Raw genomic sequence first — 17,659 nt, 5'->3', positions numbered from 1 at the left:
GGTGAATTTCGGAAAATCATGTTAGGCACCAGTTAATGTCGGGTCAACAGTGAGGGAGACAAATTAAACTGGTACATGGAGCCTCAGACATGGCATGTGCTATAGTGGACACTTTGGTTTTGTGGAGGCACACTTCACTTATGAAATGGCCTCTAGCAATAAACTCGAAACAAAAATGTTAGCAAACAATAGCAATCCTTTTGTTCCAAATCTCTACACTTCAACTCCCAATCACTTTCTTATCCATGCAACTAAGTCATATCCAAAGAGAGCTGTAGAGGTTGGATTGTTAAGTACACTCAAGGCTGAGGTGGACAATATTTAATGTGTAGGGGAATCAGGGGTAATGGAAATAAAGCAGCAAAATGGAGTTGACCATTATCTGATCAACCACGATCTCACTGAACAGCACAGCAGACTCGATGGGCTGAATGGCTACCTCTGCGCCTACATCTTGTCTTTTGCTCCAGCAAATGCACCTGAATTTTAGCTTGTATGACCCACAAGGAAATTTGTGAAGCACATGTTCAGAGTATCCATAGAGATAGTAAGAACTGCAGATGCTGGAGTCAGAGATAACACAGCATGGAGCTGGAGGAACACAGCAGGCCAGGCAGCATGAGGAGCAGGAAAGTTGGTATTTCAGGTCAGGAGATAGTAGGAACTGCAGATGCTGGAGAATCCGAGACAACAAGGTGCAGAGCTGGATGAACAAGCAGGCTAAGCAGCATCGTAGGAACAGAAAGCTTGACATTTCGGGCCTAGACCCTTCATCAGATGAAGGGTCTAGACCCGAAACGTCAGCCTTTCTGCTCCTATGATGCTGCTTAGCCTGTTGTGTTCATCCAGCTCTGCACCTTGTTATTTCAGGTCAGGACCCTTCTTCAGAAATAGGCCCAAACCGTTAACTTTCCTGCTCCTCTGATGCTGTCATGCCTGCAGTGTTCTTCCAGCTCCATACTGTGTTATTTCAGAGTATCCATCATTTTTTTTCCCCTCTACCAGCTCTGCATTAAAAAAAAAACTCTTCATCTGGTTGACAAGACTATGCCAACACACCCATCATCAGGATATCTTTTTCCAACTGTTCACATCCCTGATAACAAATTCTGGCACAATTCATTGGAGAAGTAGTCAAAAACCCACCAGTCTGTAGTTACTTGCTTTATCTCTCCTTCATAATTTGCAAGCAGAGGAACATTTGTAACTTTGCAAATGCTTCCTTCACTGCCACTGGGTGAAGCTCCTGGGAAGCTCCCCATTATAGCACTGTAGGTGCAACTTCACCTCATGGATTACAGTAGCTCACTCAAGATCGAGTGAAGGTTGAGTCATAAATGCTGCTAACCTTGCCCAGCAATGCCCACACCCCACGAGTGAATTTAAAACAAGTCCCTGGACAATCTCTCAATTTCTGCAGACTGTACAAGATTGCAAATGACATTTTTTTCATTGCTGTAACTGATCAACGTAATCATGTGAGAAACCAGTCCGGCCCTACAGTATTCTCAAACTTTAGTTGTAGTTGCTCCCACCCCTACTCAGAAGCGGGAATTCTGCTGTACAACCAGGGGCATTACGTCAGTGCAGTGGGAGTTTTCCCAAGGAGATTCCAGGAATATATCGCTGGCAGAATTTATTTTTATTTTAGTAAATGCAAGTAAATTTATCTTAAAAGTAATGATAGCTCATAATGGTATTCCAACTTACACAAACCATCAAAATCACTTGTGACAAACAACTTCCCAGCCTGATCCAAACTAAGCAGACGTTTGACAACTTGGTAGTCATAAAAACAAAGGACTAGCATTTATAACGTGCTTTTCAACACTGTTGGATATAGAGTTAGAGTCATACAGCATGGAAACAGACCCTTCAGTCCAACTAGTCTACACCAACTATGTTCCCAAACTAAACTAGCCCCACTTGCCTGCATTTAGCCTATATTCCTCCAAACCATTCCTATTCATTTCCAAATATCTTTTAAATGTTGCAACTGTGTCCACATCCACCACTTTGAAATAAGTCCATATAGGCCAGTATCCCATCACCAAGTATTTCCACATGCAGAGTACATGGACTCTGACCAGCTAGGTCTGAGCCGGTCCCTGGAGTGAAGAGACTCCCTAAAACTCCTGTTTATATCTGTCAGCCAGTGCTCCCTGATTGGCCCTGGTTAACAGCCCCTGATCAGGGAACTCATACTCAAAGGGATCCAACTGGCTCTCATTCCAATCACTACACTTCCTCCAGCAGTTCATTCCACACACTATATATAAAAAAAAAGTTGCCCCTTATGTCCTTTTGAAAACTTTAGGCCTCTCCCACAAACTCCATTTGAAAAGAAAATCTCTCCTTCGTGTTTTTTCTCTTTGTGTTCTTATTTGGACTAAGTTCGAAAGAAAATTTAAAATAAAAACTCTTCTGCTTCTGCTATATGTTAACCATGGGAAACGCCTGCAGCTCAGGAACAGCTGCAAGATCCACACCACTCTTGTGCCAATGAAGTTTGTTTTAAAGGTGGGGTTAACGTGTAGTTACTGCTACATACTGAAGGAAGGTGTGTCTCTCCCACCATTTCCCCCAAACAGCAATGTGATCATGACCAGATAATCTGATTTTTGTAATGCTGAATGAGGTATAAAATATGGTTCAACTAGGATAACTCCTCTTTCCATTTTCAAAATAGCACCAAGAGATCTTTTACACGCCACAAACAGGTAAGGCCCCAGTTTAACATTATATCTAAAAAGACAGCAATGCAATGGCATGTGTGATATGTTTGCAAGACAGACTGTATACAGTGTGCAGCATATGGAGATTTGATACTGAACTAAACCTGCTTATTCTGAAATACACATACATAATATATGAATGGCCACAAGAGGTTGCTATTACATTCTTCTTGCCTCAATGATCACGCTACAAAATTTTCAAAATTGCATTCAATTTTTATACATTTCTTGTTTCCCACGTGTTTAAATATCTCACTTAACCACTGGTTTCCTTTTCCCAAGAGGATACCTCCTTCCTTGAAACAATTAAGCTGGCATTAAAGCGTTAAGATAAATTGGCAGAAATTTCACCTGTTTATGATTCAACAACACCTGATACTTTTTCCAATTTGTATCTAACATGTGCTTGACAAGAGCACACCTAACAATTTGCCCTGTTTGTTCTGCTGCTCCATTCAAAACAGGATAATACAGTGGAACACTGATGTGTTTTACCTCGCTCATTTCTATTAAATCTGAGACTTTTTCTGAATATAACCAAGGCCCAATTGACATATTACAAATATCACAATAAGTAGCTGCTGGCCTTCAAGTTCTGCCAAGTCAAAGTTAATGTGCAGCCTCCAGCTACCATTTCCATGTAGCTAGGTACCAATGGCAACTTCTTTACAACACTGACATTTTCTAAACTGCTTCACTCGGTCTTCCATGTCTTTGTCCAACACTGGCCACCAAAGGCAACTTCACACTGAGCACTTTGTCAAACTCAACCCTAAGTGTTGAACAAGGGCTCTTGTGCTCTGGTGGTAGCATTCCTACCCTTGAGCCAGAAGGCCCGAGTTCAAGACCCACTTGTTCCAGAGGTGTGTAATAACATCTGTGAACAGGTTGATGAGAAATTAGCTTTGATCATGTAAATCACATAGCAACTGTGAACTGCACCTTCCATGAATTATAACTCTACCTCCCAGTGTTTATCAATTGATGACTCAGTCTTGCGGTAAAATAAAGGCCTGATTTCTAAATCCACTGTTGGCTGCTCATTTGTGATATAATCATACACCCTTAATAATACAGGCTCCTCCAAGTTGTTCCAGCAAAAGTATCTGCTGTGTCTGGCAACATTTCTACACGTGTGAAGAAAAATACATCCTAGGTGTTGGTTTGCATTAGACAAGGATAGTAATCCAGAGATTACACTGCACTGCAATGATCTTCCGATCATTTGCATTTAATGTCACTCTACAAGCAATCAAAATTAAAGTCAGATCTGCATTCAGGCTGCTGTTAAAGTGAATTCTGGAGCCTTTGGTTTCAAACCAACTGCCAGTGGCTTATAAGTAGTTTTGATTGTGAAACTAACACTGTACAAGTATTTAATAAATCACCTAACTCCAAAAAAAAAATCAAAGATTCTGAGCTTAATTTTACTCACTGACACTGAGGCAAATGCAATCAGCCTGTTGTCACCATTATCCAACAATGAGAGTTTATAGCACCCATTATGGAGGGACATCACATACTGGCTCAATCTTTTTGGACCCATCGTATTGTAAAAATATTGCGCCAACTTCCAATTTACTATTACACAACTTGCCTGTTTTGTCACTCCTTTGTCCAAAGCTGTGGAACACCATTCCTCAAGGGTTTATTCAATAGATGCAACAAGGCTGTCAAATTTATTGTGACTTTACTGTAATAATGCATCGAATCCAAGAAAAGATCTGAGCTGTTAAACACCGAGGGTGTGGGTACGTTGTTTGAATCTTCCTCTGGGCAGCAAGTAACCCATTATTATCCACCCTGTGACCCTAATACTGAACAGAATTTTGGAAGTTTCACAGTTGACTGCCTTTGCTTGAACTTCGTACTTTTTCTAATGATTCTGCACCTTGTTCAGTCGGTCATCCTGGGTCTGCCTACTTCAAGTGTGAAGTAAGGGCGTGATCAAAATAACACCTATTCTCCGAATTCCTTGCAAAATTTGTTTTGTTACCTCTTGAAAAATTCCAGGGGTTGAAGAAACACCAAATGGCAGCCTATGAAACTGAAAGAGACCCATGTGGGTATTAATAGTCAAACATGACTTTGACTGATCATCTAATTCAAATTATAGATAGGCATTTATTTGTCAGGTTTGATTTTGCAAAAGATTTGACCTCCTGACAACATAGCATACACATCTGTTGGGCAAACTGTCAGGTGAATTACATTCTACTACCCGATTTATAGAAACTACATAATCCCCACATAATATTACACTATCATTTGCCTTTGGTATTACAGGTTGGGTATCCTTTATCCACACTTCCAAAAACTGAAAAGACCTAAAATCTGAAGGTCCTTTTGAGAGCGGACTCAAACAGCTCTGTAAACAGGCTGGGCAGAAATAAAATTGCCGCAGTCTTACCAGACCATAGAGCTGCTCTCTCATTAGAGAGAGAGATGACTGGTGGTAGTTTAACATGAAGGTCACCACGTCTCAGGAAAGGGGAGAGGTTGAGAAGAGGAATCCTTCATGGTAACTTCAGTCAGTGCAGGAATTGAACCCACACTGTGAAGGCCACTCTGCATCTCAAACCAGCTGTACAGCCAATTGAGCTAATCAGCCCCTGAACACACCAAGTACAGGCTCTTTGGAAAAAAACTTTGCTTGGCCCAAATGGACTTCAACAGACATAAAAGCAAAGTTCCTTTGTCCCCAGACCCTGAACTGAGCGTATCTACAGAAGTGCTCAGGCCCTTTAAAACAAACTTCACTTTTAGGTCTATTTGGACTAAGCGAAGCTTTTTTGCAAATGGACCCAAACAAACCATGGGTAAACGTATCCGAAAATATCCTTTATCCGAAAACCGTCGGTCGCAAGATTTTCAGATAATGGATTCCCGACCCGTATCGCTGTTAGGGTAATCCAGTTATTCTCTTCAACTTTTGTCATAATATTCTACACCTCAGCTCTTGTTCTTTTTTCTCAATTCTTCAAGATTTGCAGTAAGATGTTCCATTTGTAAACAGGTAGAATTCCAGAACAAACACACATAAATACTGTAATAGCATTCTCTTGTGGCCATGTATGAAACAAGAGGATGCTATTATAATTCACTTCTCCTTCAGCGTCAGCCTTGATGTTTGTACCCAAGGGCCAGCGAGGGACTTGAACCAAGGACCTTGTGACAGGGAAGTGAGGGTGCTACCAGAGCAACGTGGCCAGAAATAATACTGAAAACGTGGTTCTCTAATCTCAATTCATACAAACAGGCTCTCCTTATGAATGCGCGACTGAAATAAATGGCACTTTGAAATGAAAAAAAAATACACCGCCGTTTAAAAAAAGCATTAAAAATAAGTGGAACCATTGCAGCTACTTTGTTTGAAATGCCTGCAGCCAATTTGAAAATAGGGATTTTATTGTAGGTTTGGATGAAAATGACAATGGGGAATCTCTTGTGGTGATGGTCAGAGAGGTGATACTATGGCAGTGGTGGGGGTTAGAGGCTGCTGAGGACAAGCACTACTGAAAGGACATAAAGACATTTTTTAAAAATCACCCCATATATCATGCATCAAGTTTATTTTAATTGGGCACTGGCTGTTTGTCAGGTTACACAGAAGTGCACAGTATGATCAGCTGGGGGAGGTGTGATTTCTTATTTGATTATATATAAATAACCTGGACTTGGTGTATTAGATATCATTTCAAAGTCTGCAAATTACACAAATCTCAGGAGTGCAGTCAACAGTGATGACAATAAGGCCAACAGGATAAATGGCTCTTGTTCATAGCTGGCTCATTCAGCCTATCTGAAGAGGAGTGATATATCCACACGTTCATACCTTACCTCTGGGGTGGCAGACGTGACTCTCAGATTGGCCATCAGGCCATTCCTCTTGTACATGCTCCCCCTGCTTGTTGCGCAGTGTTTCGTTTCGCCTCAGCTGGTGGCAGTGTGCGATAGATGGCCAAACCCTGCAAGAGAAAAGACAGTTCAGACAAAATCGATTCTCAGCATTTGCATTACAGACACAGTCCCGCTGAGACAGAAATAAATTATGTCCATGCTCCCTCATTGTTCATTCATGGGCATATTTGATTGGTCTATATCACAAGGCAGTGTCTGCAAAACAAAAGATGATAAATTCTCAATACAGACCTACAAAGGCTGTCAAACTGTCCCGATGTCATTACTTATTTTTATTTGCTCTTTTAGGTCAATACTTTCTCAGCAAGATAGCCTAAACATGTTGAGCAAAGGGAATTCAAAGATGCAACAGCAGAATATCGAGGGGGTGACCAGCTCATGTAACATACAATTAAAAGCATAAAATACGACAGTGCCAGGTACTGTAACGGTGTACATAACTCAGCTGGTCAGCCTTTCACATGCGACCATCTCCTCCTCATCTAAACCATATGTGAACATCTGGAAAAAAACTGTACAAATACTAGCTCTGGATATGTATTTTGAAGTAATGAGAGCTCAGCATGAAGGATAACAGTGGAACATCTCCAGCGCAGTTCCATAGCAGCTTATTACAAAGCACATCCAACTTGACAGTGTACACCATTTCAGAAATCAAACATGACAGACGGCATCATTAGCATCTCCTGTTCTTCCATTTCCAAAGCAAAGTTAGACTCTCACAAAAAGTGTTTCAAATGCTTGGAAGAATATGTCTGTGTTGCTAATATATGCCACACAATTATGTGACTAAAAGCACTGAGTTCTCAGCATTTTTGCAGGAATAAATCATAATGGCTAACAAAGAAGTCAAATTCTAAACTAGTGCAAAGCCAGAAAATGTAAATTGGTGTTGCATGTTTCAGTACCTTAATGAACATGTGTGTTTTGGTGTCAAGTGTGCAAACATGCTTTGGCCAGCTTTTGTTTTCTAGATAGTTGTGACAAAGACTTGCTTTGAGGTTTTGGCTTTACAGTCTGTACTAAGTTCTACTGATTTCACAAGATCAAATATGGTTACAGATACAGAAAACCACTTGATCCTACTCACTTAACGCATCTAAAAGAACCAACAGATCTCAATTGTTCCTGACAGATTACTGCACTTTTTGCTTTCACTTCTCCATCAAGAAATTCATTCCATACAGTGATCTCACACCTGATCAGTATGGATCAATATCTGTTTGCAATTTTGCCTTTCACTAGCTTAAACTTCGATCTACTTTAATTAGATCATTTATCATACTGATATTGAGAAGTGAGGGACACACAAAGCATAAACATTCTTACAACCAATGGATGGGAAGTGAATAAATATCAACAACATATGGCCATGAACCTAAAGTATTTTGTAATCATGTTGGATTCCCTAGTTACTGGATTAAAACATTCCAATTGGAATTTGACATGTTCCAATTGTATTTCCTCAGAAAACCAGCAAGTTCCAAACTCCTCAGTCTCAGTCCCAAGGCTGGATCAACGGAGTGCATTTATATATTGAACCATTTGACTGGTTTCACTGGCGTACACTGCTCAGTTTCCTGATTTTTGCTTTGCAGAAGCTTGCAAATCCTGTTTACCAAAGCCTGTGTGCCTCAGCAAACGGGCACAATTTGAAAAGTGCTGTGGAACCCTGTGGAAACCCTGGTACTTTGACGCGGAAGTGTAGCTCAGTTTGTGGGTGAGACCTGACTCTCTCCTGGCAAAATGATCTTAATCCATCATAAGATGATTGTGGAAAATAAGAACGTAAGTATCTTTGGACGTAACTCACCCAGGTTTCGAATGTCACAATCCTTTGCAATGGCTGGGCCAATTGCAGTGGAACCTAGACAGAAAATGAGTGGAAACTCCATTTCATAATATTTACCCATTCCACAAACTCTGAGGAACGAAAAATAGTGTATGCTTGACAGCACTATGGAATATTTAATTTACCTTAAATTCGGCTCTCTACAACATTGAGTTTTTCCTAAAATCTTTCCCTAACTACAGTCTCCTCTTTCTATTTTGTATTGGTCTTCACTGTTGAGGATATAAGTAACTGAAAACTAGGATTTAAAACGGAGGGAGGAACTTAAGACGATTACATTCACCAGGGAAACACTATTCAGAAAATTATTAGAACTAAAAACTGATAAGTCTCTAGGTCCTGATGGACTTCAAACACCTTGCTGCCGAGATAGTAGATGAGGTACTAGATTCTGGAAAGGTATAATCAGATTGGAAAATAGCACACTGTAACTCCTGTACTCAAGAAACTGAGTTGGGGATTGTATGGATAGACAGCAGGGAAATACAGGCCAATTAACACCTGCAATAGAGAAAATGCTGGAATCCTTCATTAAAGGGCGCTTAAAAAACCTTGATGCAATCAGACAGAATCAACATGGCCTCGAGAAAGGTAAATTATGTTTGACTAACTTACAGGAATTTTTTGAGGAAATAACGAGCAATGAGGATGACATGGAACCAATGCATGTGCTACACTTAGAGTTCCAGAAGGTATTTGAGAAGCTGCCATTTCAAAGATTATAATGCAACACAAATGTCCACAATGAGTAGGGGCTGATAGCATGGATAGAGGACAAACAGGGGGCAGGTATAAGCAAGTCATTTTTGGGTTGGCAAGTGGAGTGCCAGGAATCAATGCTGAGGCCTTAATTATTGATACTTTACATCAATTAATTGGATGAAGAGACAGAATGTATGCTTGCTACATTTGCCAATGTTACAAAGAAAAGTGAATTGTGAAGATGACAGAAGGAGTCTGCAAAGCAATATAGCCAGGATAAGCGAATGGGCAAACATTGGGCAACTGCAGTATAATGTAGAAAAAAATTGAACTTGTCTACTGTAGCAGGAAGAACACAATAGTAACATATTATTTCGATGTGGAAAAACTGCAGAATTCTGAGGTAGAGTGGAATCGGGGCATGGAGGGCACATGGATTACACTGGCAGCAGGCAATCAAGTGGTTCGGAAGGAAAATGTAACGTTGTCATTTATTGTGAGGGGAACAGAATATCAGAGTAGGGAAGATTTACTACCACTGTCCAGCATTCTGGTGAGATCACACCTACAGTACTGCGTATAGTTTTGGTCTCATTTAAGAAAGGGTATAAATGCATTAGAAGCAGTGTAGAGATAGCTCACTTGACTGATACCTGGGATTGGAGTTGGGTTGGACAGGGGTGGTGGTGAAGGTGTTTATTTTATGGAGGAAAGGTTGGTCAGATTAGACCTGTACCAATGGAGTTTAGAAGAGTGAGAGGTGATCTTATTGAGGCTTACGGGATCCTGACATGGGTGGATGCTGAAAGCATGGTTCCTCTTATGGGAAACAGTTTGAAAATAGGGGGTCTTCCATCACAGAAGAGATGGAGAGAAATATTTTCTGTGTTTGGAACTCTCTTCCCCAAAGCAGTGGAGGGAGGGTCATTGAATATTTTCAAGACCGATACTGATTCTTGACTAACAAGGGAGTCAAAGATTATTGGGGTTAGGCATGAAGATGGAATAGAGGCCACAGGCAACTCAGCCATGATCAACTTGATGGGTCAAATAGCCCACTCCTGCTCTGAATTTGTATTGTCTCAAATATGGGGAATCTTATCTGAAATTTATATTCTAACGCTGTGGGATGGGATTGCACATTATTCCAAAACAGCCTGTTCTGACATTTGTGTTACAAAGAACAGTAAACAAAACATATAGAAACAGCTTTCAAGTATAAGTGATTTAGGAGACCATTTTCAGTTAAATGACCTTGTGCAAAACAGCGTCATTGTTGTAAGCTTACTGGTCAGGTACTCCAGAGGCTAACGACCTAGAGAATCGATTCAAATCCCACTATAGCAGATGGTGCAATTTGAACTCGGTCCATAAATCTGAAACATAAAACTCATCCCAAACCAGCATTGGTATTTACAAAAATCAGTCTGTTTCACTAAAGTCTTTTAAGGAAGGAAATCTGCCATCCTTACTCTGTCTGGACTGCTTGTGACTCCAGACCCACAGGAATGTGGCTGAATGTCAAGTGCCCTCTGAAATGACCAAGTGAGACACTCAGTTCAAAGGTTTTAGGGATGGGCAATAAATGCTGGCCTGGTCAGCACTGCACATATTCCAATAAATAAAACAAAACAGATCTAACACAGAAATGTTCATATCAGATTCATTTGTATGATCAACTCTGGAAACAATGCTCACAATATCACATTTCTAACAGCATGAATCTGCTGAAATACGAAACAGAGATGTTTAGAATTTCACTGCACATAGCCAGAGAAAAAGAATTCTTCCCTGGTTCTTGCCATATACCACAATGCGAATATTAATCTTCCTTATTGCAAATACAGTTCTGAAAACAGTAACATATACATCACTGCGAATATGTATGCATGGAACCAAAGTGCCATCTGGAGGAAATACTGTGCTAATAAACTGTGAAGCACTTTAACCTCAGGTGTAATTACTAAAGTCACACAGTAAATATTTACTGGTATTAGTTTTGTAAACGTTGGCTCCTTTCTAATCTACTATTTTGTCATCTTAATTATTACCTACAAATGCTGTACCTTGTCCACTTTTAATAAAAATGTCAATCAATAGACATTATTCAAAAGGACATTTCCCTTTTAAAGCAAGGTGACAATATATCCTAAATATTATTTAATCCTGCAGCAAAATGGCTTCCAATTTATCCAAACTAGGAAACAACACACAAACCTTCACATGCTCTCTCATCTACAAATGTGCAAGGGATTTACACAGTCTTAGAAATGTGGGCGGGTTAGTTTTGGCGTAGGGATGGGAAGGTCTGGACTGGGCTGCTGTAATCAATATTGGTTTGCTGGCTTCTTTACAACGGGAGCCAGTGCACAGTGGATAGACCACATCTTTCAAAACATTTTTCATGATTGTTCAAGTTTATTATCGCCAAAATGCAGCCACTTAAGCAAACTAAATTTTACAAAATTCACATTCATTCCATGGTTATTTTATAAATACTATGATCCATAAACTGCTGGATATCTTTAAATTGAAACAATGCAATATCAGCAAATTCTATTACGCTTACACAAACAGACTGATGAAGTGACATATCCACATTGACGATGGTATGTGGGCTTAATGGAAAACATGGTCATTCATGCAATGCAATTCAAAGGGAAACAAATTGGGGAAACGAATTGAGAGAGCAAATTTCATCACAAGACAAGAGGAAAGGTATCAGAATGGCAGAGGGCTAGACAGGCAGCTGGGAAAGACCTCAGAGCAGCTGTTCAGAGGTCTACTTCATGCAGATGACAATTTGGCAAATTGGATTGATGCAACAAGTCAATCTGCCTGCTCAGAACAGAGTTCATCATTTGCCTTTTTGGCAGAGGTGTCAATCCAGTGTTATATAACACAAAGCAATTTAAATTCATGAGATTAATAGACGCTTTCACAACCTGCAGTCTGGTACAAACCATTCCAACACCAGCAACTCACATCTTGTGCCTAAGATTCTTAGAATAATGAACCACCTGCTTCTATTATTAACTTAAAATACATAGTTTAACCTGGATGAAGTATTTGAACGTGCTGGGAGTTTTGAAATGATGACGTATGTCTTTTCTTATAGGAATTGTTATTCAATTCTGTTTTATCATTTGTCATTTCACAAATGGAGCAGAATTTTCCCCGGATGCAAGCGAATGAACTTTGTCACTGTGTTTCCGTCTTTAGTGCCCCCTGGATATCTCAAAGCACGCTATTGTCGTATGAGAAGATTCCAACCTATAAACAAAGCCTGATGCGTTAGCTGTATGTCTTGTGGACAGTTCACACTGTGATCCAGTACCTGTACAGGCTGTCATGTGTGCCAATAAAAGAATGAGCTTTTCTAGCTGCATTGCAAAAATACTTTCAGGATCTTGCTCTTGTATGATATACATGTTTATTTTAATTCAAACATTGTTCAAACACCTGTCTGCAGGGCGCTAGTGTCCAAGCACAGCGTGCACGTGAATATCAGTATCCATAAGAATAAGTGTGATTTTAAATGAATACACTTGAAGTGTTTAAATTTTTAAATGGCAGATTTTTTTTCCCAATAACTACTTCACATGGCCTCGTCAGTATTACTCTATATCCAGTCATTAAAATTCTAGTGGCAAGCACACCCAAAATAGGCAGAAAACAACGTTAAACATGGCTCTAAAGTTTTATCAGTAAAAGGAAACTGTAAGAAGAATAAATACTTGGAATCGTAATTATAACACAATATTATACATATAAATCTCATGCCCCAGTTTGAGTACTTCACAAATCACATTACACACCTCCTTGTAATTTTGAGACATATTCAGTGTTGCTACCACGCAGTAAACCATTTGTCTTCCTTTGAGTTGTTTCTGCACCAGGCAGACACTACAGAGTAATCCAAGGACAAGATAAATTCCAAGTCACTGGCCCATCCCATGTGTCCTTGCACACCTACTCACTTCAGCACAGACTCTCCAGAGTTAAGGAGAATGAGAGGAAATCTAATTGAGGTATACAAGAAGCTTAAGGGGATCAATTAGTAGACGTAGAGAAGATGTTTCCTCATGTGAGGCAATCCAGAACAAGAGTTTATTGTTTTAGAACAGGAGTAACAGATTTAAAACAGATAAGAGGAGAAATTACTTCTCTCAAAGGGTCATCGGATTCATTACCCAGAATACGTTGGATGCCGAGACATTGACTAAATTGTTGCATAGGCTGCAGGCAAGGATGCCCCAAGGCATGGTATATTGGCGAAACCAGGCAAACACTACAACACAATGGATGAAAGGACACCACGCAACAATCGCCCGACAGGAATGTTCCCTCCCAGTTGAGGAACACGTCACCAGTCAAGGACATTCAGCATCCGATCTTTGGGTAAGCGTCCTCCAAGGCGGCCTTCGAAATACGCAACAACGCAGAATTGCCAAGCAGAGACTGATAGCCAAGTTCCCTACCCCATGGAGACAGCTTCAACCATGATCTTGGGTTCATTTTGTCACCATCACCTGGATAAATTTTTTTTATGATCCCTCTACGTTAATTAGTTTGTACAGTTTTGGATTACTTATGACTTTGGTTAGACCCTCGGCATGCGACTTTTATACCTATCATGTTATTACAGTCATTTCGTTTGTCTCCAAGACCACCTTATTTTTAATCTTTTGTAATTATCTCTCTGCCTCATTTAGTCAGATTATAGGTCAACCCTTCGCTTGTTATTCAGCTGTTGACACTTTACTCACAGCGTCTAACATTTTTGATCACCTGCAGAGACTTATTATTTGACACTCCACTTACACCATTTGTATGATCTTTTGATCTCTCGGTCTATAAATTCTGTGCCTGTGTGCTTCACTCTCCCTTCACCTGATGAAGGGGCTATGCTCCAAAAGCCTGTGATTTCAAATAAACCTGTCGGACTATAACCTAGTGTTGGGTGACTTCCGTCTTTGTCCAGCCCAGTCCAACATCGGCACCTCCATATCATAATCACTGGTAGCACAGAGCTCGTGTACTGCTGAAAAAACATCAGATCCTATTTGTCAACAAATCTACACTCTCTTATATAGCGTAAACAGGTTCTCTCCCCTTTAAATTGGTATTCTTGCAAATTGTTCTGATGAGTTAAAGACAAAAAGCTTCAAAAAAGTCTTTTCTTTCAATAAAGAATCATAAATATTGTCCAGGACACTAGGAGTACTTCTTTAAAATAGTGCCAAAATGCAGATGGAGTCAAAATTTCACATCTCATTTATAGATGCACTCTGACAGCGTGGCACTCCTACAGTATTGGAACTTGAATTAGAGTCCCACTCCGGAGACTTGCGCACAAAACTTCTCTGGAGTGAGACTCGTAACACAACAGATGAGAATGCTACCTACTAAACCGCAGCTAACGTTATTGTACTGAGAGAAAAGGAAAATAAAAACCTACCATTTATGAAACAAGCTCAATAGTGCAGATAAAAGAACAGCACAAGCAGAACAAATCTGAAGCATATGCCATTCCTTAATGTGAAAAAACATATTGGGCTAGGCATTGTTAATAATTGGTTTTCTTTCTCCAAAATAGCTTGAGGGGAGAGTAATTTTATTGTTGGCAGGTAAAACCCCATAATTACTGAAAATCCCTCAACTTGGAAATTACAAGTTACAAGCAAGTTCCAATCATAAAACTATAATGTAAAGCAGTAAAGAGAATTAGGAAAATTATACTGAGTGTGCAACTGAACAGGGCACTGACAGTTGTTGCCTGTTCAACGGTAGGGTTTGAACTCTTACAAATACAAAATCTCTTATATTTAGGATTGTATCCTCACATTTAAAACCTGCCAATTATCAGAAACATGCCACTATTATCTATGCTGTCTCTATTTTTTATCATTTTAAACTGTCTAGCGCGTTGCTATGTAATCTGCATTCTGGTCAGTCAGCAACACTATGAGAAATCTGACCGTTTTCTCAACACTATTCCAATGATAAAAGAACAAAAGAAAACAAGAATGTGTGTTTGTATTGAAGTTTTCAAGTCCTCAAGATGTCCCAAAATTGGTCACACCCAGTTCCTTAATCAACATATTGCCTTGACACTCAAGGGAAAATATATCTTGCAGAGTTATGGGGCAAGAGTAGGCAATGGGATTGACTGGGTCATTCTACCGAGGCTTGGTGTAGACTCAATGAGCCAAATAGTGTCCTTCTGTGCCATAAATGACTCTTAAAACGATCTGATGGGTTTCAATTTGTGTTATATGTGAATAACTGTTCTACATAGAATCATATCATAGAATCCCTGCAGTGTGGAAGAAGGCCATTCAGCCCATCAAGTTCACACTGACCCTCCAAAGAGCATCCCACCCAGATGCACCCCTTACCCTAACCCTGCAACCCTGCATTTCCAATGGCTAATCTGCCTAGATACTATGGGCAATTTAGTATGGTCAATACACCTAATCTACACATCTTTGGACTGTGGGAGGAAACTGGAGCACCCGGAGTAAACCCACACACACTTGGGGAGAACATATATACTCCACACAGACAACCTCCCGAGGATGGAACCAAACCCGGGTCCCTGGCGCCGTGAGGCAGCTGTGCTAACCACTGAGACACCTTATATTTCATGTTTTTTCTTTTGTGAGATAAACTTCTGTTTCATTGTTAAAAACAAATCTTCAACCTTGTGTGGGTGTGTTTTAGTGAAAGACCATCACATTGAATCAAACCAGATTTAGTCTGAGATCTGATGTTGTCCAATAACAACATCAGCTGAGATTAGCATGATTACTTGATTTCAATGATTGGTATTTTTTAAATGTAAACTAAAAGGTACATTTACCTGGGTCAGTTCAAATGGACCGTCATATTTTGAAAGCTTCTGCAACACTTACAAGTTGTGCACTGAGCCTAGAAACTCCCACAAATTCCAGGGCACTTGAGTTGGCTCACCATTTATCATTGGCCAAAGAGAAGATGAGAAAATGGCTTTACAGCATAATGATTGAGAATATGCAAGTAGTGAGGATGACACAAAGTATCTGTAGGCAGTTATAGACAGTTTGAATGAGTGGGCAAAAACTTGGCAGTTGGAATATAATGTGAGAAAATGTGAGTTTATGCACTTTGGCAGGAAGAAGAGGAGCTGAATATTATTTAAATGGAGACAGACTACAGAAATCAGCAACAGAGAGATATTTGGGGGTCCTCATGCATGAATTACAAAAAGCTAGCATACAAGTTCAAGTAATAGGGAAGGCAAATTGACTGTTAGTCTTTATTTCCAAGGGGATGTAGCATAAAAATAGAGAAGTCTTGCTAAAACTATACAAGATGTTAGTCAGACAACAGTTGGAATACTGTGAATAATTTTGTATTTTTTGGGAACAGTTTTTCCTGTGAAACAGTTTACCCCCCATATCGAAGCAAATATAAACTGGCATTGGAGACAGGTCAGAGAAGGTTCACTAGGTTGATCCTGGGTGTGGAGGGATTGTCTTTTGAGAAAAGGTCAAGTAAGTTGGGCTTGTCCTCCTTGCAGTTTGGAAGAATGAGAGGAGACCGTGTTGAAAGATAAAAGTTTCCTAGGGGGCTGCACAGAGTGGGTGCAATGAGGTTGTTTCCCCTTGCGGGAGAGTCTAGGACCACAAGGCACAATCTCAGAGTATGAAGTTGCCCATTTAAGATGGAGATGAGGAGGAGTGTCTTCTCTGTGTGAATTTGGTGAGAATCTTTACTGGTATGGGCTATTGAGACTATATATTCGAGATTGAGGGAGATAGATATTTAAATCAGTAAACAAACCAAGGGTCATGGGGAAAAGGCAGGAGGATGGAGTTGAAGATAAGCAGATCAGCCATGATCTCACTGAATGGCAGAGCTAACTCAATGGACTGAATGGCATACTTCTGCTACTAAATCTTAAGGACTGTTACTAGGTGTTACATCCCCCATTTCAAGATTGAAAGTTTATTACATCCTGCAATATCCTTGGTAAAATTTGTATAATAGCTCAAAAAATAACCTGCTTAATTGCTTTCTTCTGTTGAAAGTGACACTTTGAGCTACTGCCTCTGACTACAAGGTATTAATTATTACATGGCTGCTTAACATGATTGTTTCAAATTCCTCACTGTTATTTTAAAAGAGGCATTAATCCGCTTAATGAATGGATTTTCTCCTGCAGTGAAACATTGGAGAGGAATTGAGAAACACGCCAGACAGTTGTACGATAATGTCAGCAGCAGTAACTTGTGTTAAGATTATTTAACTCCAGATTAGCCATTTCTATCCACCAACGACTAACCACTGGATGGATCTTATCAATGAAATGCACAAAGTGGTCATAATACTGAAGAAAGAGATAACAAGGTGTAGAGCTGGTTGAACACAGCAGGCCAAGCAGCATCATAGGAGCAGGAAGGCT

General features: G+C 40.0%; 1 protein-coding gene across 6 annotated transcripts in view; it reads right to left on the bottom strand.

Annotated features, from left to right (window-relative positions):
* The window catches only part of ralgps1 (Ral GEF with PH domain and SH3 binding motif 1), a 679,153-nt gene that overhangs the window by 521,449 nt on the left and 140,045 nt on the right, over positions 1–17,659 (bottom strand). For all 6 annotated transcript variants that reach the window (XM_048613656.1, XM_048613661.1, XM_048613657.1 and 3 more), the window contains exon 2: positions 6,576–6,703. In XM_048613656.1, coding sequence (XP_048469613.1) covers positions 6,576–6,632 — 57 coding nt within the window. In that variant the 5' untranslated portion in view covers positions 6,633–6,703. The remainder of the gene's footprint in view (positions 1–6,575; positions 6,704–17,659) is intronic.

The sequence above is a fragment of the Rhincodon typus genome, chromosome 28 (assembly GCF_021869965.1).
Source record: "Rhincodon typus isolate 14 chromosome 28, sRhiTyp1.1, whole genome shotgun sequence".
Classification (NCBI taxonomy): domain Eukaryota; kingdom Metazoa; phylum Chordata; class Chondrichthyes; order Orectolobiformes; family Rhincodontidae; genus Rhincodon; species Rhincodon typus.
Note: the sequence above shows the minus strand (reverse complement) of the source record. Positions and strands in the feature narration are given on the sequence as shown.